The sequence below is a fragment of the Larimichthys crocea genome, chromosome X (genome assembly GCF_000972845.2).
Source record: "Larimichthys crocea isolate SSNF chromosome X, L_crocea_2.0, whole genome shotgun sequence".
NCBI classification, from domain to species: domain Eukaryota; kingdom Metazoa; phylum Chordata; class Actinopteri; family Sciaenidae; genus Larimichthys; species Larimichthys crocea.
Genome location: NC_040020.1, coordinates 1,834,871 through 1,858,780, shown reverse-complemented (window position 1 = coordinate 1,858,780; position 23,910 = coordinate 1,834,871). Strand labels below are relative to the sequence as shown.

The 23,910-nt window shown below is 41.4% G+C and overlaps 3 protein-coding genes across 6 annotated transcripts in view; 1 reads left to right on the top strand and 2 right to left on the bottom strand.

Moving 5' to 3' along the window:
- Positions 1 to 3,578, top strand: part of cisd2 (CDGSH iron sulfur domain 2) — a 6,814-nt gene extending 3,236 nt beyond the window's left edge. Inside the window, exons 2-3 of the mRNA XM_010742428.3 lie at positions 1,495 to 1,709; positions 1,908 to 3,578. Coding sequence (XP_010740730.1) covers positions 1,495 to 1,709; positions 1,908 to 1,997 — 305 coding nt within the window. The 3' untranslated portion in view covers positions 1,998 to 3,578. The remainder of the gene's footprint in view (positions 1 to 1,494; positions 1,710 to 1,907) is intronic.
- si:dkey-162b23.4 (sodium/hydrogen exchanger 9B2) lies at positions 2,210 to 14,324 on the bottom strand. 3 transcript variants are annotated; one of them, XM_010742430.3, is made up of 13 exons: positions 14,187 to 14,324; positions 11,875 to 12,122; positions 10,872 to 11,073; positions 10,469 to 10,639; positions 8,513 to 8,655; positions 8,281 to 8,408; positions 7,416 to 7,591; positions 6,915 to 7,021; positions 6,388 to 6,537; positions 6,167 to 6,275; positions 5,045 to 5,181; positions 4,718 to 4,940; positions 2,210 to 4,389 (listed from the first exon to the last, which is right to left on the bottom strand). In XM_010742430.3, the coding sequence occupies exons 2-13, from the start codon at positions 11,995 to 11,997 to the stop codon at positions 4,328 to 4,330; spliced, it is 1,731 nt and encodes a 576-aa protein (XP_010740732.1). In that variant the 5' UTR covers positions 11,998 to 12,122; positions 14,187 to 14,324; the 3' UTR covers positions 2,210 to 4,327. The 3 variants fall into 3 exon arrangements, with proteins under 3 accessions (XP_010740732.1, XP_010740733.1, XP_027138638.1); XM_010742431.3 differs by having other exon boundaries at positions 4,757 to 4,940; XM_027282837.1 differs by lacking the exon at positions 14,187 to 14,324 and adding an exon at positions 13,536 to 13,913.
- An 88-nt stretch (positions 14,325 to 14,412) lies between these two features.
- Positions 14,413 to 23,220, bottom strand: bdh2 (3-hydroxybutyrate dehydrogenase, type 2). 2 transcript variants are annotated; one of them, XM_019256980.2, is made up of 10 exons: positions 23,096 to 23,220; positions 20,175 to 20,265; positions 19,091 to 19,169; positions 17,585 to 17,681; positions 16,379 to 16,487; positions 15,970 to 16,030; positions 15,676 to 15,789; positions 15,296 to 15,354; positions 15,072 to 15,164; positions 14,413 to 14,615 (listed from the first exon to the last, which is right to left on the bottom strand). In XM_019256980.2, the coding sequence occupies exons 2-10, from the start codon at positions 20,244 to 20,246 to the stop codon at positions 14,562 to 14,564; spliced, it is 738 nt and encodes a 245-aa protein (XP_019112525.1). In that variant the 5' UTR covers positions 20,247 to 20,265; positions 23,096 to 23,220; the 3' UTR covers positions 14,413 to 14,561. The 2 variants fall into 2 exon arrangements, with proteins under 2 accessions (XP_019112525.1, XP_019112526.1); XM_019256981.2 differs by having other exon boundaries at positions 20,175 to 20,262; positions 23,096 to 23,170.
- Positions 23,221 to 23,910: the final 690 nt, after the last annotated feature.

Below are 23,910 nucleotides of genomic sequence, written 5' to 3'. Positions count from 1 at the left end.
ACATATGTTAAGTAAGTAACAAGTAGTCACCTATAAAGAACAATATATATATAAATAAGAGATATATAAAAGTTCCAATTTACAGTTAAATAATGTGCAACAAGTGCAAAAAGTAATTTACCGTGTTTGTGTCAGATTACAGAGAGGGAAGGATGTCTTAAATGTCAGAAAGTTTTTAATCGGGGAAAGTGGGTCAGAAATGCAAAAGTCAATTTTTTACTTGCCCCTAAATACAAATCGTTTAATTTATTAGTGGTCATCAAATAACAAGCAAAGACTCTTAGCTTGCCATGTGACTCGAACGAGGTGCAATGATGAAAAAATTTGCATTTACATTTTTGCAGCAGTTGCAACATTCTCCCCTCAGGTGAACCGAAGGTCTATCTCATCTCAGATCACCTGGTTCATGTTTTATCATCACGTGGCATCTGCGGAAACCTGTTGACTCGAGAACACAAAAGCTGATTCATGAGGTTTATTTGCAACTCGTAACAACGGGACGCAACAACCATTCACTGACTTAACTGATCAACAGTCCGCAGAGCTTCCAGTAGAGTAAGTACCGGCAGTGGTTTAGAAAAGTCCACTTCAGCTTAACACAACACACAGATCTGTAGAAAGTGTCAAATGTAGCCTATGTATGTAACTATGTAACACTTGACGTGAGAGAAACCTCCTTGAACCTAAAGCGGAGACTTTGATGTCATTGATAAAGCTTGTGAAAGTCGACCCTTTTTCACAGCAGACGTTTTGACACGGGATAGCAGGGTAAACACGATTAAGGTTCAGTTAAATTTATTGCTGCGACGCCCTTTCCGGTGAGCCAACGGCTGCAGCGTTCATTGGAAACGCCTGCATTAACCCGACTATTTCACATTAGAACGGCTCGCTGTGAAAAAGCTCAACTGGCTTTTTAATTTAGTTAGATGTTTCCAGATGCTGACCGAAGTTAAAACCTGTTTCTGATCAGTCTGTGCAGATTTAGAAGATGAAAGATATAAGCATGAAATATAATCCCTAAAAGAGATTAAGGATGTTTCATTAGACATCAAATCGGAAGTATTTGAATTGCTGTAAGAGCATGATGAAAAGTTCCAGAGAAGTTCACTGTCAGTAATTTACATCACTGTGGTTAATCCTCCGTGTGCTCCACTTGTCTGTCCTCTCCTCCCCATGTATGGTGGACTGAGTGATGGGTTTTCCCACAGCACTTTTCTGGACTCCCCCCCTCTCTGATAGCTGCTCATGTGAGATGTTGCAATGGTCAAGCGCAGTAATGGAGTAGAAATGCAGCTCCAGCTGGTGCAACAGTTACCACGCGTTGCCTTGTGTGTTAGTTGTGCCACACCAAACACACAAACGCAGCACCTCCTGTCAGCATATAGACCTCTGAACTGAAGTGTGAGATTTCAGAGCTTCCAGTAACACATGAAAACCGAACACCCTTCTAAAGTATGTCTGTGTTTTTAGCGATTCTTGTCATGTGTCTTTCAGTGTCCGAGTGGCTCCGGTTGCTGCCCCTCCTGGGTATCCTGGCTCTGCTGGGCTATCTGACCATTCGCCCATTCCTGCCCAAGAAGAAGAAACAGAAGGACAGCCTGATCAACCTGAAGATCCAGAAAGAGAACCCAAAAGTGGTGAACGAGATAGACATCGAGGACCTGAACAGCGCGAATGTGTGTTACTGTCGCTGCTGGCGCTCCAAAACAGTAAGTCGGGCCTGACCTCCTCTGTATGGAGACACCTGCTGAAATGAGATGTATTACTCTTCTTACACGTTGTGTTTTCATTATTAATGCAGCAATTTATCTGTTTTTGTATGTTTTCTTTTTACTTCAGGAAGTTCAGAAGTTTAACGCTCCAATCGTCTTGCCGATCAGATAATGTTATGTTTTTTCCTGTTCCAGTTTCCTGTCTGCGACAAGTCACACTTAAAGCATAATGAGCTAACTGGCGACAACGTGGGACCGCTCATACTCAAAAAGAAGATACTGTAATCGACCACTGATGGGAGTCTTCCTTTCACCTACCCAGCCTTCAGTTTTTTTATTTCTCAGCTGTACTTCCTTTTTTTTTTTTTTTTCTATTTCTCTGTGGTGTTACATTAATGTTGGTCTTTATTTGAAGTGGTCCTAACGCACCTAAAATACAAAACGCCCACAGTCTAAATGTGTGAAAACTGTATTTTAGGTTGTGCGGTTAAAGGTTTTTTTTTTTATGGCACATTCTTCACTGTTCACTTTTGTCGGTTAAAAGAAGCATCCCCTTTTTATACGACTGTAAAACTTTAGTCTCCGTCTTTTTCCAAATCCACACTTTGCCATCGGGACCACTTTCTGAGGGGAAAACTTGAAACAATTGCAGTGACTTTATGATTTAACAATGTATGTTTTTTTTTTTCCCTGTTTTACTAGTCCGACCTGTATCAACATTCTGTACATGTGCATGTCTTCATCTTGGTCAATTCTTTGGTATTATTTAACAGCCAGCCTTGTGTCAGCGTGTCACATATTACCATGTCCGCACTTTTGAGGTTGAGAAATATTCCCTTTCTAAGTTATTGTGTGTATGGGAGGCCACTCGTTCTTCTTCAGATGAGTTTTGTTCATAGCCTTTAAACATTTGAGTTTGACCGTCACCTGCAAACATTTCAAACCGCTGCACCACTGAATCTATCCACCTCACGGCTCTGTTGAGGTTTCTGAACTTAACTTCTGCATTTTGCTCTGTACCGTTCATTTGTCTTGCCTCTGTATTGTCATAATAGCTGTATATAGTTGATTTCCAGCTGGAGTTTTTTTTTTTTTTTTCCTTTTAAATTCATCAGCAATATTTTTTACATAAATGACCTTTATTGTCAGATCTGTATTTTTATGAATGACTGTGCTTCATTCCCTTCTTTCGCCGCTATGATTGGGAAACACTTCATGTCAGCTTGAGTCACGTAAAACTTGAATTAAGATTCATATTTCTACAATAGTGCATTGTTTTAGGCACTTCCGTCAGTATGGCCCCAAAACACGGTGTATTAGCACAGTATACAGCTGAGGCAAATAGGATTGATAGAAGTTTTTCACATATTTGGTTATAGACAGATAAAATGTTTGACCTAATGATGGCTCTAGATTAAAAGTCAGACAGCACAGGTCAGCAGGATACGTCCTCCGAGAGCCATGAAGGGCTACAAAACTGTGCCAGTCCATCCAGACTTCACTAGATAAGTGAAAACTCAGGTCTGCTGAGGGTTCTATGCCTGTGACAGAACATTCAATGGACCAAAACACTAGAGTTGACAATACAGTGACCTGAATTAAAGATATTATAAAACATAAATTAAGTCAAATTGTACAAACTGTGTTCAGGCTTTCGTCGTGTAATAATTCCACCAGAGAGACAGAGAACAATTCTTGGTATGTTCTATCATTTATTGCTCAAAGAATATTCAGTAAAAAACTAATGTTCAATCATGTAAATCTTTCATAAATTACTAATAATACACAAGGACTTTTTGAATTTAAATAAACTCAGACAAATTAAAACGTTCTTAAGTTACACTGCATACTTTTGTAATAGAAAAAGAAAAAAAATCAAATATGTAACAAACGTGAAAAACCTACTTTACAATAAAACTTTTAAAAAGGTGGGTTTACGTAGATGTTTTGGACGTGATAATTGTCGAGCGTCGATGGTAATGGAAGCGGACGTAGTGAGCGTAGTCGTTTTAGCAGCATCGTGATATAAATCGATAGAAAGCTCTGATCTCCTGAGTCACTGTAGACTACATAAACCCTTCTCTAATACACATTTCATTAAAACATACACACAAACACAAAGCGATAAAAAGTATCGTACTGACTGCAGAACACCTACAGACATCAGTGTGTGCCGTCCTCTAAAGGAAAGTACAGATTTCCCACCTTTTCAAGTCTAGATACATTTATGTAAATGTGGCCGTAAAAAATGGGCAAACAGTGGATTTAGTAAATCTGACGGGCAGAAACGATATCCACCTTTACAAAAATAGAAACCATATTCATACCTCACACTGATATCTCTGATCAAACATTCATTTAGGATCAAAAGCAAAAAAAAACGCTGCATGTGTTAATGTTCACGCAGCTCGACAGTGCAGACGTTGAGGTGGAGGTCGTTGGTTTGGGAAACCCCTAAGAGGCTATAAATACAGAGTGATTTCATGTGTTCCTGCAGCATGGCGAGCACCAGGAGCCGACGGGCAGACAGAGAGACAAAGAGAGTCGCTCAAATGTCAGAGGTGTGAGAGCACCTTCTTAAAATGTCCTCGCTCGCTTGACGAAGACGCACGGCGTCAGAGCGTGCTCTCGTAGGTGATGGGAGTTTCTTCGTCGTCTTCGCCCGCCGCTGCCGTGCCTGGGGTAGATGGAGGAAAAAAACGAGAGACTGAATACACGCCGTTTAGATTCACATGCAAACAAAACAAAAGCAGAACTTTTGCACTGTGGTTATCGGCCACAATGCCGCTGTTGTGTGGATGTAAAAGACATGAAGGCATGGATGGCAGGGTAAACAGGAGCACTCTAAAGCTATGCAAATCCTCGTCCGTCTATCACAAAAGCGAAATAGGGAAAAGCTCTGCAGGGGAGGACGTACACTACTCACACTACCATGAGGCGAGGTTCACCGAGGGTGCTGGGCTGGGGTTTTTTGAATTGTTGAATTTTAAATTTTACGTACATACCCAAGAAAAAAGATGATAAAGTGGGTTTCACCCGCTCACCACAGGCTGAGCTCTTTGGTTTTTGGAGAAGGCGAGGTCCAGTGAGCCCTATGATAAGAGCTCCTACAGGAGCCGTGAGAAGGATGGACAGGACAGCCACGGTCAGCACATCCATGCCGTACTTCTGCAGCTGCTTGTCCTCCTTTGTTCTGGCCATGTCTAAAGCTGTGGAGCCAATAGCTGCCTGATGAAGACAAGGACACACACGTTTCTTGTTTGTTCTCATTCAGAAATGACATTTACCAGAAACATTTGCATACATTAAAAAAAAATAACACTCTCACATACCTGCACTGTGGCTTTGGGCATCCACGCTAGGGCGATGAACACCTTCTCCCTCATGTTGAAGCCCGCGCACAACACACAGACGAAGGTGAACAGGATTCGAACCGTGAGGGCAATGAGCAGAGAGGCTATGCCCAAACCTGAACAGAGAAAGACGTGCAGTACGGTAGAGTGATGGTGAAAAGCCTGTATCATACTTTCTCTTACACTTTGGGGTATAAAACATGAGGAAATAAAACTAAGTGTGGAGGAGGATCATATACTTTTTATGCGGCATTTTAGTTGTAAAGGAAAAAAAAATCTGCCCTGTCCGTAATAAAAAAAAACAATATATTTCATGAATGACGCAGTAATGAAACACACTTTTTCAGTGCGCGACATTTATCATATTTTATGTCAGAATACTGAGAGTTTATTGCATAAAGTGGACGGAGGAACAACTTTTAAGGGTCTTAAAAATTGTGCTCATGTAATTTCTGCAACTTTTGCATCTGCTACGATAGGCAGCCATCTGGAAAAATCGACTGGAGGAATTTTTTAAAAAAAAGGACAAACAAACAGTGCAGCCTAAGTAGGAAGAGTTAATGTTTTAATAATGCCCAACACATCTGCTCCTCTCATCTCTTTTAAAAAACACTTTTTTTTATTGGACCAAAGGGAGACTTCAGGGGGATTTTTAACAAAATATACTGCACTGCCTTGGAAAATATGTGCTCTGAAGTTATGTCACAGTTAATTCTGGGTTGTAAAGACCCAGAATTAAAGTATTTTACAAGAAAAATATGTTATGAGAGTTGTGCTGCAATTAAAGCTTTCTTCAGGACACCAAAACGTTCCTAAAATTATTTGTTGCGGCACAAATAAGATTTTTTTTTTTGGAGAAATTTAATCCTAAGGAACTCTCATATGGGAGTCCAGTATATTTGTGCAAACACAGACTCAGGTTTTAATATTTACTGAACACAGACAGAGAGATAAAGCTCTCCAGGGGCTACTTTTTTTTTTTTGGCTATGCAAATATATTTACATCCATACAGTGACATTTGAATCTCTCGCGGGAATAACAGTGGCCTCACTGTTTTATTTTAAAGCATGAGTGTGTGTGTTTGTGTGCGGTTGTCTCACCAACTGTGTGTCCCTCCAACTCGGAGACTCGTATCTCGGCCCCTATGAGTCCAAATAGCAGAGGCTGAAAGATGTCCCACGCCCATCCCACCACTTCTTCCACGCGTGCCTGAAGACAAAACGCACAGAAATATTTATCTTTGACATGCAGCAGTTGCACTAATGTGATGAATATCTTACTGTACAGCCTTGTAGGATAGAAGCATGCGTATGTTACGTACCTTGTCTGTTCCCCAGCCGAGACCAGCCAGGAATGCCAACACCAGGGTGCAGAGGCCTCCGGAGCCGGGGAACCCAGCGACACCGCTGCCGAACACGGCAAAGACGGACATCCCCAGCACCAGGAAGGATCGCTTCATCACGATATGTTTCTAGGAGAAAAAGATGAATATTTGAATATAATGAAAACGTACTAGATATGTTTTAGATATAAGGTCGCTGACATTTTATATATAGTGGAGGTTAATCTCGTGTGTTTTAGGGATTTCTTGACAACTCTCGAGGCTATGAAGGAACATTTATGCAGGGCAGCTGTACCAGTTATGAAAGGAAGCTTCGACCCCACAAAGAGTTTATCATCTTTAACATCACAAGTGGAACATTTCTCCCTGTTCCTTTTCTTTCTCACGAGCATTCGGCGGCTCAGCCCAAGTTGTGTCACCCGCAGCCTGCGGTGTCGGGTGGTGCAAGGATGACTGAGCAATAGTAAAAAAACAGGCTTCTGTCATTCTCAGAGCATGCTGCTCACCTGGTCGACGCTAGGGAAGTACTGGATGATGAAGCCGAGGAGAATCCCAATAACCATCCCGCCACCCACCTCCAGTACACCTCTCAGGAGGTTGTACCAGGTGGAGCCTGGAAGGATGAGAAGAGGAAATATATACGATTAATAGACGAACACTAATTGTCCTGAAAATGTGGAAATAAATGACGATTTAAGACAGAAGCTGTGCTTCAGATGCATTTTAGTAAAGCTATGCTGAGTTTTTACTGTAATCATGATCATACACTGCACTGTGACTTGGCATAAAAAGAATAAACAGCACTCTCACACCCTCTGCTGAGCTCCTGACTAACTACAGGCACAAATCCCTTAACTCGTCCTTAACTCGCCTCTCACTGTTGACCTTCACCGCGGTACACTGAACTCGCTGCCACTCCCCCCCGTAGATTAAGGTGGTTTTGTGTTTAAGAATATGACTCAGCACTTTCTTTCAGGTGAAAACACCCACGCGTCTGACGGCTTTACCTGTGGCGAACGCCATGCCCAAGCACGTGGTGAACCCCGTGATGGCGAGAATGTCGTCGAAGCTGCCCGCGGCCATCAGCAGGGTGGGGATGCCCTGCTCCACGCCGTAACCGTCCTTCTGCAGCAGCAGCATGGAGGGGACCACCACCGCTGGAGACACGGCGCCCAGCACGAAGCTGCAAAGTGGAGGAGATGCATCACGGACCGTGGATTCATCTTGACAAACCCCTACTGACCTCAGGCAAGAGGCTGTAATGTGATCTACAGACGCCTGAGGACACGGCATGTTTTTCCACCCTCTGCTTCACGGGAACACGTTCCTTGTGTTGTACAGTGTTAGTCTAATCAAAGCTTGTAATACAACATATAACTTGTCTCCTTGGTCTGTCTATGAGTAAAAATTGAAATGGGTTTCTCAGAGGGACTGTGTCTGTCTGTAGTATTTACCTACTACCTACCTACCTGCTGTGAGGGTAATACAGAGCTTGTCATTAAGTAGAAAAGGGGGAGTGAAGAGAGAGAGGGAGAGTAACCCCTAAATTCCACCGGGCACGGCTCTATGACGCTTTTTTTGGCCGTTTCCATGCCAGACTTTGTTAATTCGCTCAGATTTGTTACTAGTTTCTTGTGCTTCCATCATGGGTAAGCAGGCGAGATACTTAAATCGATTCCCTTTTATCCGTCTTTATGATCGGGACTCTGCACAGGGTGTTTTATTTTGAAAATCGACCAGATTCTCTATCTGACTTCCAGTCAGGAGCAGAGCGGCATAATCACTGTCTAGAACTGGTGCAATCAGCTCCGGTGGCCACGGTGGTAAGCCGTGCCCCGGTGGAGTTTCAGTTGAAGTAGTGTAAGTATTTACCCAAGGATGAAGCCCCACACCCAGGGCAAGCCCATGAGGAAGTGAGAAATCAGAGCTGTTGTGCAAGTTTCTATGATGCAGGGCCCAGCTGCCACACGTATACATACTGCTTTTAGTTTCTTCAGAGCCTGCCAACACAGACGCACACACATCATGAGTTTGTTACAGCAGTTAATTGACTTTTGTTTATGTACATACTAAGCAGATGAAAATACTGGAGCATGTGGCGTACCGTGGGATCCAAACCCAGACCTGCTCTGGCCAGAATGACAGCCAGAGCGATGTTCCTCAGCGACGCAGACCATCTGTAGTCGATGTACACCCCATCCGTTATGACTGGGATGTTTCTCAGCAGGAACCCCATCAGCAGCATACCTGCAAACACAGCAGAGGGTGTGAGAGAGGGATGAATGATCCTTCAGGACCGACTCTCACACGGATAGAAGAGCAAGAGCAAACATCACCTGTTGCTTTTTGAACTCACAGTGCTCATGTTGGACACCTGAGACACTGAGACCCACTGTGATCACCAGTGTTGGACCTAAACCGAGACCAGGTCAAGACCAAGACCAGAGTGTATGGAAAATGTTGTACTTTTTTTTTTTAATGACCAGTTTAAAAGACTGAGTCTGATATGCTGAAAGAACTTTGCAGCTGTTGGCTCGTGGTCACGTGGTTAAACCTTGACCTGACCTCTCCTGTCACGGGTGTTTGCTCTATAACTACAACCTGGAGAAGTGAACTGTTTTCTCAGTCGAAGCGACACACACGTCATTTGTTTCACTTTTACTTCTGCTTGAAGGGTAAAAGCACTTTCTGCTAATCATCGAAGTGTGGCGGGACAAGTTAGACATAATTATGTGATTAATGGGAAACACTGGTGATATCCCCACATTCGTGGTCTCGACCGATCTTGAAATAAAAACCAGAGTCCTCTTTGTCCGAGACCGAGTAAAAACGCAGTCGATTCCGGGGCGAGACCTTCAAAAAGTGGTCTTGAGACCAAGACCGATCTCGAGTACTACAACACTGGTGATCACTGTCTGTATGTAACATGACTGAGAATATTATCTAGATATATAGACTGTGATGAACTGCAACAAGTTGTTATTATACCGTTATATTATCATGGAGGAGTCCTCTTGGCAGTTGGTGTCAAAAAAATACTTGAAAATACAGAACCATAAAGTTTAGAGGGGAACAAACTCCAAGATAAGTCTTAGTTGCTAACTTCAATCTACATTTTGATTTGCAAACAAGAAGTGGCTCCAGCTTCCTTGATTTTTATCTTGTTCGGGGTGCAGCTGGTGGCTTTTGACATCTATTTTCAGATTCATAACAGCAGGAGTTCACGCTGTATTGTATTTAAACCACTGCCAATTGCTAAAAAAGCTAAAAAAGCATGGCATCTTCTGATAAATGCTGCAATTTATTATTTTATGCAGCATCAACGATGACAAAAATGATAAAATAACACATTAGAAAGCGTTCCATCACACTTGGGTAAACGGGGCTTACTTAACCAAGACTCACGTCTCTTATATTTCATAATTAGTGCCAACATATGTTTGGAATAAAACTGTCCTTCCCTCCACAACATCTTTTGATAAATAGTAGAATAATTTTAAACTAACAGGGTCATTATCATGTATCATACAACAAATAGAAACAAAGGACAAAATAACAAGACTGACAAAATATTGCAAAATATCAACAGAATCTGGTGCGTCAGCAGCTGATGTGTACAGAACAAGTGAGTAACGTGATTGTGCAGTTAATCAGGAGCTCTTTTGTAACCTCATGTCCTTTTTATTTTATATCAATGACAAAGGTGAAATGAATCAGACAGATTTCTTGAGAAGAATGTAGCTTATATTAATTACAAGAAGCAGCTGGAAAAATATTCAGCTGCATTTCTGTCAATGTTTAATTGTAGATTATTTTAAGTGCATTTAATGGAGCAAAAACATGCTCTAATAGAGACATGTATAAGCTGAAGCAAATACAATGCTTTGTACTGTACACACAGATTAATAATGTGGGCTTTTATCAATCTCCAACTACAGAAACTGAATACTGGCGTTTCCCTTGTCGGCTCTTGTCGGCGTCTGTGTATCTAAATATGAAATAAAGGCTTGTGCAAACACACCTGCACCGTGAAGCATAACAACTAAATCCTCTGCCTTACCGAGCAGCGGGGGGAACGGTGGAAGTTTGGGCAGACGGATGAGAGCCACCAGTTTGCCACCGAGCAGCGCACAGATGAAGAGGATCGTGATGCCAAACAGGTTTCCCCCTGGAAGACATTCGTCTTCCGTGATGGACCACACCACTCCAAAGAGCACAGCTGCCAAAAGGACTGGAGAGGACACAGGAGATAGATATTAGATGATTATGTCACTGACAGCAGGGTGTTACAAATTAATGAACAGATTATTACTGTGTATACACTGAATGTACAGTATCTATTCATTTATTTACAGTACATGACTGCTGAGTTTCTCCAAGTATACAAAACAAATCTGTCATCTGCAGCTGACATTTCCCGGGTAGAAACTCACTGACCCGACTAGAGTTCCCACATCGCTTACGTTTAGTAACGAGAGAGGCCAAAAGGCCTCTCGGCGGACACGGACAGAATCGGCGGAGCAGTGGGCAACACACCACAGGCGGGTCCGTGTTGGTGCCAGCATCCACCACAGGGTTTCGAGGAATAAAATAGGTGGTCTCCTCTGTGACATTTGGAGTGGAGCATCGTCTTACCACCACCTGGATCTGGTTCACATTTAGGTGCTGGGGAAGCAGGATCAGAATGTGCACAAGAAAAAGGTCAGTCATCACATTCGTCTGGTGTCTTGTTAGTTGCCAGAGGCAGATGTAAGTGTAAAAATTCTAGTTTGTGATGCCTTAAAAATGACAGCAATATATATTTACTTTGATGAAATTAAACAGAATTTAAAGTACCTGATAAATGTGACACCTTACACATAAGACTGGATCTAAGGTGCCACACTGACACAAGTACGAACACGCTGCTCATGTAAAGATTACAAAACCCTCCCTGTAGCGCCAATTAAAAGAGTCTACTGGGACAAACGCGTTGTGCCCTATCAGTACTGTTGACACAGAGGTACGTCATACCGGCAGATCAGCCTACGGTTTCCTCACAAATAACGTGAGTGAAGATATGAACTGGCCCTGGAAGCTGATAACTGTGACTCCCTGAACACCCTCTTTGTGATATTGCTCAGGCGAGTACATCGGCTTTAAAGTTCTGACTTTGCCTCTGGCTGCTTATGAATTAATTCTCACGCTGGAATTACAGCGAACAAATGACGAACAAATTATTTAAAAAGGTGAACAATTAATTTTACAAGTTTGGAGAAGGGTGTGTTAAAACACACAGCGGACACATGAAGCAGAACCACAGCAGCGGCAGCGACTACAGTTACAAATGTCTTATTAACTGAATATAAAAAAACACAAGAACTTTTTCCTGCACAGATGTAATAGATGTACAAAAACACTTTCAGCTTTATCAAGGCTGTAAAAACTTATTACTAGGTCACACCAAGAGATGGTAAAACACAATACCTCCACATGGTTTGCAGCAGGCAAAGCAGTCCTTTCAAGCATCGGGCTCGGTGACGGACTAGGTGCCGGGCTGGGCGCGGGGCTCGGGTCCGGGGTAATGATCTTGGGCTGGGTGTCCTCCATGGCTACAATGTTTCTGGTCCACACACTTCTCTATCACAGCACATCAAGCTGAAGGGTGGGGTTGGCCATTGATGGGGCAGTGCCTTCACGTCTGCTTCTGTATGTCCAGCTCCGACCACAGGCTCCTATTCACAAAACACGCTTTTATCAGATTGGGAAACAAATTATTATTTACTTAATAACAGAGAACAGTGGTGTTGTCACAGGTGTGGAAATTGGCATGGAATGAAATGTTTAATCTCACATGCATAGGCCCGTTCTGTTTAATTTAACAGATACTGGACTGATACTGCACACATACGCCACATGACTCAAGCTGAAAGTTCAGCCTCGATGAATTTTGGGAGAATATTAAAGTACCTGTGTTTATTTGTAGACGGGGGATAATGCAGTCGTGTTACGTCTTGTTCCTTTTAATCTACATAACTATTATTCTTATTATCGGTTTGTTTTTTTATTGTTTCCACTTTAAAATATGTATTTTTATTCACGGTGATAGATATCCTTTCCTTTCTGCAGACTTGTGGTTACACACAAACACCATAATCAGGGGTTGTGTTACAGACTGTTGCATCGCCGCAGATCATCTGAAAAGTTTAGGAATCCCTCCCTCATAGATTGACAAAATAGGTGGAGGTGTTATGGGAATTTTTTTAAAGAAAAACCCTCGAGTAGTTTAAGTTGAATTTATTATTCTTGTACAAGAAGGAGCGTTTAACAGAGCAACACACAAAAGGGGTTACAGAGAAAAGGTTCCTCGAGGAGCTCTAACAGTTGGTTCTTATACATTTTTTAAAAAAATGGGCTGTCTTGGACACAGACATGATACAGACATCATAATGTCCTTTTTTGGTTTATTATTGATTATGTTTCATATCCAAAAGATACTTCCCTAGCTTGTCTCTCCTAACCTTGTACTACTTATTTATAATTATCCCAGATAGCAAATATCTTGGCTGTATTATGGCATACATTTGGCATTTTTGGCTTTCTTTTGGCATTAAGAAAGCCTTTTGGCTTAACTGTGCTATGATTAGGGTTATCCATAATAGATAAGGAGGCAACATATGGCTGAGTTAAGGCATGTTTATGGCATTGCCAGAAGATTGGGCGCGAGCGCGATTGGGCTGATTTTGGGCTCTTCTGGGACATTTATGGCTATATTTTGGAAGTCCACAATTTGTTTTGGGTGAATTTTGGCTCCCTTTTGGTATGATTTTGGCTTTTTCTAATTTGGGCCATTTATGGACCAGACATCCACCCATACCCTCGCCAAAATGACAAGCCAGATTTGGGCCAAAGCGAAGCCAAAAGATTTTTGCTATCTGGGATCTCTCCCTGCCAGCCTCAGTAAATCACCAATATAAGGAAAGTGACTGAATGAATTAAAACACCTGAACCCCAGTTTAATCCTCATTTTTATAACAGGGGGGGCCTCAAATAGCATCTTGCACAGGGCCCCCCAAACAACTAGAAACGGCCCTGGTGGTTTAAAGCCATGCCGCACACACACACAGAAACCTTGACATGCAACTTACTTGAAACTAAACGCTACTACAATGTTTTGACAGTTTGCGCTTGTGGCAGCAGACGCTGGTTAATCCACACTGGAACATTTCACACTAATCAATGCTGACAGCTCAGCCATATGGCACCTGTGTAGCTTTAGCCTTTAGCTCAAGCAGGTTGGAGTTAACCAGCAGCCACCGAGGAGCCGGCTACTGTTCGAGGCTACCTCGGGGGCGTTTGGTTTGGTTAACTGTGCACACATGGGGGACGGAGACAAGTGTAGCCTCGGTAATTTAGCTCCTGAAGTCTGTAAATCCACGCGTCAGGATATGACCCTGCCAGTGCACCCATTATCGGACGCTCGCTTTATGGGAACCGCCTTAAATTATCAAACGTGCGTAACGCTGACGTTAAAACTCAACCGCCACCGGATTATATATTTAAACTATTTAACCCGGTCACCTGCTACTACTACTACTACCGTCTGATTTGTGGATATCTCTCACACATCCGTCAAAAACAGTCGCCTTGTCCGATATTGGATTCATCGCCAGTAGCCAGAAGCAGCCCACACGCACAGCTGTCAGTGAACTCAGCACGCGTACAAGCGTGTTTAGAAACCCGGGAGGTGGGTTTACCTCCTGTAAATAAATATAAATAATAATAAAAAAATAGCTCACCTCATATCGTAAACATTGTCCTCGCCTGTCACTGGCACTCCTGTGGCAGATAGACCAGCTGGGAAATGGGGAATCAGGCGGATTAGTGATGGCCAAGCATGTATGAGTGAGAGGAGGAGGAGGAGGAGGAGGAGGAGGAGGAGGGGAAGTTAGGTTAACTCACTTATATTAGTGGTGAAGACATGAGGATGAAATGAGGATGACTGTGTTATAAATTACACCAGTATACTATATTATAGTCCATTTATTAGTCAATCAACAAATTCATATTTTTGGCATGTGCAGCATAGATCTGAGTCCACAGAATCAGTGAATACAAAAACTGATTAAATTGTATGCACTTTTATTCGAGCTTCAAGCGAGAACTGTCTTTTCTCAGAGACTCCATCCTCCGTCGATGATTTGCTCCGTCCCGGTCACATAGGCTGACTGTGAAGAAGAAGACAAAGACATAAATCACTGGGAAATAATATCACTGCTATCCATAAACAATAACTTTATCTGCATTCATAAACTACAGAAGGTGTAGCCAAGTAGTGCTCCCTCTAAAAAACACCAAAACTAAAGTCTGTGAAATTTTGTTTATGCTATAAAATGAATGTCCCACATGAGGATCTAAAGCCAGAATACATTTCTAGTTATTTATTTTTTATTTACTGGCCAAAAACCAGTTACATGTGAGTCTAAAATCAGCCTTAAAAATATCCATCAGTGTGAAACTTTTAATATTAACTCCCACTCCCCCTCAAATTTATCGAACAAATACCAAATGCCAGGACCTACAGGTCCTCATCGGTAGCTACTGCCCTCGCAAATGCCGCCTGACCTTTGATATACTGTGCCGCACACATGCGTGACATAGATCCATTATCTACAAGCGCTCACCTCATCCGAGGCCAGGTAAACACACAGGTGCGCCACCTCTTCAGCCGTGCACATTCTGCCAGTTTTCTGTCTTGCCATGAAATCCTTGTAAGCCTGTGGAGTTAGAGAAGAGAGGAGTCGCCAGTTGTAGCGTGCATTATCTAAGATGTACCTGTTTAATGACTCATGCGGGCATTACTGTCAGATTAAGATTGGAGAAGATGACAGAGCAGAATCGAGCGTACCTGTTCTGGGTCAGGTTGGGCCTGGATCCTGCCCCTCAGTGACGGAGTATCAACGGTACCTGGGAAAATATAAAGGGACGTCCTTGAATTTCAACAAATGAATGCAGATCTTCAGCTTATTACGTGATTCTGCTTATCAAATTGGTATGATTGGATTCAGTTCAGGTCAGCTGCTCAAATAAAAGCCTGGTGAGTTTTGCACAGCAGTTATTTAGACTGGCTTTGTACTGTAGGGACAAATTCAAGGCTTTGTCCTCAAATATCAAAAGCTCCTCAATCTTCGAAAAACATCTACACTTGATTCATTTTCAAGGATGCCGGTAACCCTGACTCAAACCGGAAGCGACATGCTTTTATTGTGTAGGGCGTTCTAAACTTACCGGGACAAACACAGTTACAGCGAATGCCTTTATCGATGAAATCAGCCGCTATAGATTTGGTGAGCCCAATCACTGCGGCCTTGGAGGTGCTGTAGACACACCGGTTCACAACACCTGTGTCGAAGAAACACATAGGTCACACACACATAGACACACACACACACGCACTCGCGCAAAGTAATTCTCTGAGATAAGAGGATTACAATGAACCTGGTCATACTTCAGTGGCTTAATGTCCCTTTAATTGGGCATAATATTCATTCTCTTATCATCTAAGGTGAGACGATCATTTACCTTTTATGCTTGATGCAACAGATGCCATGTTGATTATGTTTCCTGACTTCTGAGCCAACATCTAGAATGACAGAAAAAAATAGAAAGATGGAATATAAACTTGACATAATTGGTAGAAATTAGGAGCAAAATTATGCAACAGTCTTTATTTTTATGCAACAAATGTGCCGAGATGGAAGCTAAAACTCCTCGTTGAGACAGTTTGGTAAGTTTGCGGCTAAAGCTGGATTAGTGATTGGGCAGTTGCCGCCCATCATGCCCAACAGGCTCAGAGTAATGCAGTTAATCCCAGCGGACGAAAAGGATGAGAACAAAAATAAAAGCATATGTCACTCGATTTACAGCAGCGCCTCGTTTAATTTAGTCAACAACGGGATCAGCGGTGTTAAGAATTAGGTGAAGTGGGCACCTTAGGCAGGAAAGCCCTGGACATGAGGTACATGCTCCGGACGTTCACGTTCATCGTGAAGTCCCAGTCAGCCTCTTCGCAGTCCAAGATGGAGCCGTGGTGCACGAACCTGCAGACCGGAGAGGACGCGGAAACTTGAAAAGTAGCTGAAGTACTCGCAGGGTATTAGATGTAATACATGTCGCTTCAGCTGAGATAAAACATGTCAGTCAGAATCAAATCAAAATGATCAAATGATTATTAATTATATGAATTAAACAAAACTACTTAGTGGCTTGCTGGTAATTAAACCATGTTCATAACTGCACAGTGATTAAAGAAATCATTTTCTCATCAGTTAAAGATGAAATTAAAACTACAAATATTTAAATATATAAATATGTAAATAGAAATTTTGACTTAAGAAAGGATATACTTATTATTTAAATTTTTGCCAACGACTTCTCTAAAATGGACTGTCGTCTCGCCTGTGAAAAGATATTTGGCTCTAAGTTTTTAATGTTCTGAATCTGAATTTGAAAAGCTAAAACTGAACGTATCAGTGTGTCAATAAGGCATAACTATAACAAACGCTCTGAGAAGTTGTCTGCTGCCCGGTACAACACCCTCACCTGTGAACAAGCCGGCACTTTTGCACTAAACTCAACAGAGTGGCATTTTTTGTTACTTTTATATCGCTCAAACTGGACTTCTCCTGAGGATAACTCAAGTAGCTTCCCCAACACTGTGAGTGGAAATGCTGCGTTAACCCCGGTTTGTGTTTTACTGAGCTCTAAAGGTGCCAGTTCAGAGACCTTTGTTAAGGAGATTGACAAAAAGGTCAAGTCGAGGTTAAACCTTAAGGTACGGGGATTTTTGAAATTAAGCAGGAGGATGGATGAACATGCATATGGTGACAGCATTTTGACAATATGAGCAGAACTGCTGGGCACTGAGTCAAAGAATATAGATGACGATATAATGTGTATTATTGTGTATTATTGTCAACAAAACCAATGAAAAGACAAAACTAAACCACCTCTCTCGTAACACTTCTGTTCTACTGAGATGATGCTTTTAAAAGGCTTTTACCAAACATAAAGTGTGTTTAGTTTCTTTAATGTAATTTTCTATTTTCAGCTGTGCGGCTCGTTGATTTGTGACATTTCCTGAGAAGCAAACAAACAAAAATATAATCAAACCATATAGTAAAGAGGAGAAACATACCCTGCGACATTGAACAGCACATCTACGCGCTCATGCTCCTTGGCCAGGGCTTCAACTTGGTCCTTCTTGGTCACATCCACGACCTTCGTCTTGATCCCTGTTGGTATAGACAAAACCAGAGCATTGGTTCTGGAGTCCAAATTATATTAATAACAATAGCACAGAACATTAAAAACCAAATTATTATCGTTATTATTGTTATTATTTGACATTTTATTGAGGGAGATACTAGTTTACGACAAGGCGGTCAGTCACCTAGCATTTATCAAGCGCCTACTATCGACGAAATACTCTTGTCTGACATCACTCTGCTTCACAGCTGCATACACATTCATACCCGCCTGCTGCCCTGAACACACTCACAATCATTCTATCTAGCTTTCTGCATTTTCCTGCAGGCCGCTCAACAGCTCCACAGAAAGCAGTTAGGGGTGAAGTGCTTTGCTTTGTGAGCCTCCTGAAAGAAGGTGCTGAGGGAGGGAAGAGTGTTGATCACCTCCTGTTTATTCAAACCCGGTCCAGCAGGGGCAATTTTCCACAACAGGCCTGCTTCTCAGATGTACTGCCGACTGGTTACAAATGCAGCGTTTGAAATATTGTGACTGTGTCTTTGTCTACCATGACATGATGAAAGGCAACACAAAGGTATTTTAATTTTAAATAAAGAACAAGTCATTACATATGTTATGGGAATTTTTTAAGAAAACACCCCTGAATAAGGAAGACTGGATTCAAAGTATCAAAGTTTGTTGAATCTATTATTCTTGTACAAGATGGAGCAACACACAAAAGGGGGTTACAGAGAAAAGGCTCCTCGAGGAGCTCTAACAGTTGGTTCTTCATTATAACATTCTTTTTAGTTTTTCTGCTCAGTAATGAGCATTATGTTTCATATCCAAAGACAGGACAGGATACACACACACTATCTATATGAGTTAAAACATCTGCACCCCAGTATAATCCTAATTTTTTTATAAAAGCAACATGATGTATTGATGAGCATGCTTTAGTAGTGATCAGTCTGCTATGACAATGACTGTATGTAGAAAATTAGGATAGCATCAATGTATTGTGGAGATCAGTCAGCAGGAATTCACTCGTTGACCGTGTATTTAAAATTAGTCAATTGACCGACAGAAAATAAACAAACTATTTTAATTTCTAATAAATGGATTTGAGCAAAAAGCTTCAGCTTCTCAGATATAATATTTAAGCAGATATAATATTTGATCAAATCTTCTATAATACTATAATACTAAAACTGTCAAACTGTTTGTACAACTGTTAGAACAAGACGTTTGAAGAACGTATTCGGATGATCGACACAGATAATAATCATTAGTTGCGGTCGTTAGTGCCTTGTTAGGATAAACTATGTAAATATATTAAAAATCAATTTTTATAAGCTACCAAGTGGAGGGTGGGAAACCTGTCTTGGCCGTCCTGGCTGCATCGCCGTGGTTACCCAGCAGATGGCAGCCTCACATCAACAGAATTGAACCCTACCTGGAACGCCGTCCAACTCTTTGAGCCTGTCTCCGTTGATGTCTGTCGCTGTGACTCGAGCTCCCTCCTTCGCGAATGCCTTTTTAGAGAAGGAAGATTCAGTTATGAATCCGTCGTATTCCAAGTCTCATTAAAACTGTTGTGTTAATCAGGCTTCGGGTTATGAAAAACACTGACAGCTGGGGGACAGTGAGCGGCAGCTCTTCAGGTCATAGTGTGACACCGAGATCTCATTACCACACATCCTTAGACATAAAATGACAATTTCTAACTCTAATTCCCCAAACCCTCAATTTTAAATCCCTTCAATGCTTAGAATTGCCGGCTACTCCATGACAAGCCTGTGGGCAGCAATCATGAATGACTGGTACTGTACCTCCCCGATCAGGTGATAGCTGGTGGAGTGACCGCGTCATTAACCACAAACCACATCAGCAAAGTACACCTTTTGAGGACTAAATAGAAAACGCTTAATAGACCCTTCACACCACATTCCACTTTTAATACTATGTGATTTTAAACCTAATGATCCGAGACATAAACAGACATCTCTGTGTTTCAATTCAGCTCCTCCGCACTACACACCTCCCTGCAACAGGCAACACTTGAAGGAAATGGATGCGACGAAGACCCCCATCTTTTTACGAGGACCTGTGTGAGATTTTCTCTATCTCTTTTGGCGAGGATGTCACCGGGGGGAGAGGGGAGGGGATGGTGCATGAGTTCTGTCCTGAACCCGTGCTCGCATCGTCTCGAGAATCACTATTACAGCGGCGTTATTTGCAGAATGTAGAGGGGGTAGCATCTTCGTGCAACGTGAAAAGGGTTGCTCCAATAAAACAGTGATCACATAGTGTATGTTTTGTTTCGGATCATTGATATTGTTGATGTCGCTGAACATATCACGGGATGATTGCAATATTAAAATCTGCTAGTTTTTGTTTTTTTATGACACAAAAACATATGAAATATGTCATTCAATCACTTGCTTTCAGTCTGCACACCGCAGGTTATTAAATAAACAATTCCCTCTGCAATCTGTTCCGAGATACATCAGTGAGAAGTTCTTATTAAAGCTCATTACTATTGCGGCAGCACGTCCAATCCCCTGCGCGGCGGCCGACAACACAATCACTTTCCCGTCCAGGCGGCCCATAGTGCACCTTTCACTGCTGCTGTGATCAAAACAAGGAAACAAAAACAGAATTGAATGGTAACAACCGGTCCTTTTCAATGATTCATGTGGATTTTTTCTTCTTAAGAATAAAGAAAAATCCCCTGCTGAGAGTTCATTAGGTATTTACAATTAGTATTTATAATGTGTTTCTGAATGATTATCAAGAGCAAAAAAAATGAAAAGCAATCACAGCACATTTGTTTGGAATAATTACAGGAACTGCATTATTACAAAGCGCTGTATGTGCACAAGCTGCTAAAAAAGGCACCGTGGTTGAAGATAGGCACCATATGAAATGTTACCAGGAAGATAATCCACCTGAAAAATGATGTGAGAACGGCGAAACACGCCGACTCGTGTGGTGATCCTTCGGGAGTGCAGAGCAACGACGAGCTCTTTAACAGGTTTTCCACTTGAGGTTTGCGCCCGGCGGCATTAATCACTCACAGAACAATCTCGGACATGATAAGAGGTAATGATTGACAGGCTGTTTCTCAACACGTTTCTAAGCGGAGACACCTGAAATGTGCTAAGTGGTTTAACAGTAGGTCGGTGCATCTAACTGGAAAAAAAAGATCCATGTGACTGCCCTTACATTACTGAGCATTTTAAAACCTATAACACAGGTTACATGCTTATGATTCGGCATGGAATGGGCAGCTGTCCATCATTACTGTGTGATGGATAGTTACAGGTCCCAGGCTATGAATATGCATGCCAGTTTTATTACAATATCACTCACAAAAGACATCATGAGCACACGTGTTTCATCCTGAATCTTCAAGGACAGGTTGATCACTGATTCATCCTACTCTTCTTTAATATTTAGCCAAAAGTCCTTTCAATGAGGCACTCTGAAAGTTAGAGTGCTCCATTTTTCCTTTCATCAAACTGATGTTACAATGAATAACCCTTAAAACTAAAACCACTTTATTATACTTTTAGCATTTATCATCACAGGTGAACCAGAGGTGCACCGTCTCGAATGTTTCCCAGCCTTGGTGAAGCTACAGCACCAATTAACAAACCAAGCATGTTTAATATAGGTAAATTTTCAAATGTGGTTTATGTTTTGTTCTGTTATTCTTTAAATGCCCAGGCGATTGCTTTTATTTTGAGTCTGACAGGAAGCGGAGTTACTAGCAGAAAAAAAAAGCGATAAAAAAGGAAAATCTCACGGGTGTTTACGCAGCATATATGTCATCGTAATTCATTTTTTGTTCAGCTAGCACCCGGCTGACAAGGGCACAAGGTTTGTAGTTATTTTGTTTTATTGAGTGCTTGAAAATTGTAATTTTTAAAAGGTGATGACATGATTTATAGTACAGATACAGTACACAGTACAGATACAGTTCATTTGTTAATTTGCTGTCAATAAAAGAATTGATGAACCATCAGTATCGGAGCAAGATCATCAATCAGCCGGGCCGCTACAGGCTGTGTGTGTGTGTGTGTGCGTGTGTGTGTGTGTGTGTGCGTTCTGCAGTTTGTTCTATTCAGCCCTTCAGGTTTGAGTTCACCCACTTAGTGCTCTGCTTTTTCATTTCTACTTTAACAAGCAGCACAAAGCAAAGCGAAACAAACAAAAAGCCAAACTTTTCTGTCTCTTTCAGCCTTTTTTCCTCAGACATATTCTTTCATTTGTATTCCTGGCATGGAGCTTGTTTAGTTGGGTAACACACAGTGTTGTGACAGGTTCTGTCAAATTTTTGTTTCATTTCCCTGCGATTTTCTTCTGAGTCAAAAAACAGCCTATGTTGTTAATACTGTAATAACGTATCAAAACAGCTTTTCATGCCTACAGTTACAGTTACAGTGACATCGCCAGTGACAGGTGAAGGCGGTAATCCATAATGTGGAGCTTTATTTTGAAATCCTGAAAACATTTGAGCTTATGTTTGAACTAACCTGTCCACTGTGGCATCACTTTAGCAAACTGGTACCATTATATACTTGAAAAGTGGATGTAGTGTATATAACTCTTATTTTATTCAATCTTTTAGACATATCTGGCTCTCACAGTACAGCTCTTATAGAATATCATGTATAGCTGTAGATTAAACCATCCAACAGTATATAAAGTAGTTAATTAGCTCAAGTTCAAACATCTACAGCAATTAAATGCAACATACACATAATTCAGCAGTAATATTAATTAAAAAAAAACATCATATATGATAGCTAAATAAAGGTATTTGTGAAAATCTAGCTGATTTACTTAAGTAAGGTTTTAAATGCAGGACTTTTACTTGCAGTGGAGTATATTTACAGTATGGTATTTGTATTTTTATTAACTTTATTTCTTTTTAGTATATCTTTAATTGTATTTTTTATTTAGCATTAGGAGTATTTTTTTTTAATCCACTGTGAATTGTCCCTGGTGTGGGATTATTAAAGTCTATTCTATCCTATTAAAAGTAAGTAAATAAAGTCAGAGTTTAAAGTTTATTCTGTCCACTTATGATTCAGTTGTAGCCATTGCCATAACCGTAAAATTCAGAATAAGTGCGCACACTAACATTTTGATTTTTAGGGACTGTTGTGGACGCCAGGTGTCTTCAACAGGTGCATAAGGCTGCTGCTGTTTCTGAGTTCACTTCATCTGCCTTTGTTCAAGTGTGCATGAATGACAGGTGCGTGCATGCAACGTTAAATCTGACAGGACTGCACTCGGTGTTACAAAACACGTTTCTCCACCGACTCTGCACAAGCAGCTTTCATCACAGCTAAACAAACCGTGTCCACCTGCGGTGTGGAATTTACATATCGACTGTTTATATGTTGCAAAATCGAGTAGAAGCTCAGAAAAACTCGTTTTAGAAACTCACCTTTGGTCAGGTCCAACACACTAAACTAGTGACGTGTCGATCCTGAACGAGCTGGTTCAAAGAGCCGGATCTTTTAAGTGAACGATGGGTGCCGACTCCAGTACGTGAGGCGTTTATTTTTATTTTTGAATTTGTTTTTAGTTAATTGAAATGATATATTCATACATATACAAATCATAAGTCAAAGACAGCACTACATTTGGCTGAATTATAACAGGTATAAGTGGTAAAACAAAGAGCCGTTTGAGTCAAATGATCCGACTCCCTAAAAAGAACCGAACTTCCCATCACTACACTACACCTCAAAGATCAGATGAGCCTCATGTGACCTCCTCTTATGCAATGCTATTGGCTGCAGACTGGGAAGTGTGCGTGACTGGTGTTTGTAATTTAAGGAGACAGCTGTTGGTTATTTGCATGTATTTCTTGCAAGAGGACAGATGTGTTCAACACATGTTCAATCATTCATAAGTTTTTAAGATAGCTCTTCAAATGCATGTGTGTGTTTTACAAAGAGCTGTTAAAATTCTGCACACCTTGACTCTTTTTTCCCCCCTCATAGCTGTGAGCTGTCTTCAGAGTAATTGACCTTTGAGATCTGCACAAAGGAGTAGTTTACCTCCATGAATTAATGTTTCATTAAAAAAAGAGGTGGTTTCGTTAAAACAGAGGTTGATAATTGGCTGCTGGTGTAAATGATCCTTCTAAATCAGGTTGTGTCAAACTCATTTCACATCGCGGGCCACATACGACCCCTAGGTAGACGTCGTGGGCCGGACCATTAAAATTAAAGCATACTTAGCTATAAATAACCA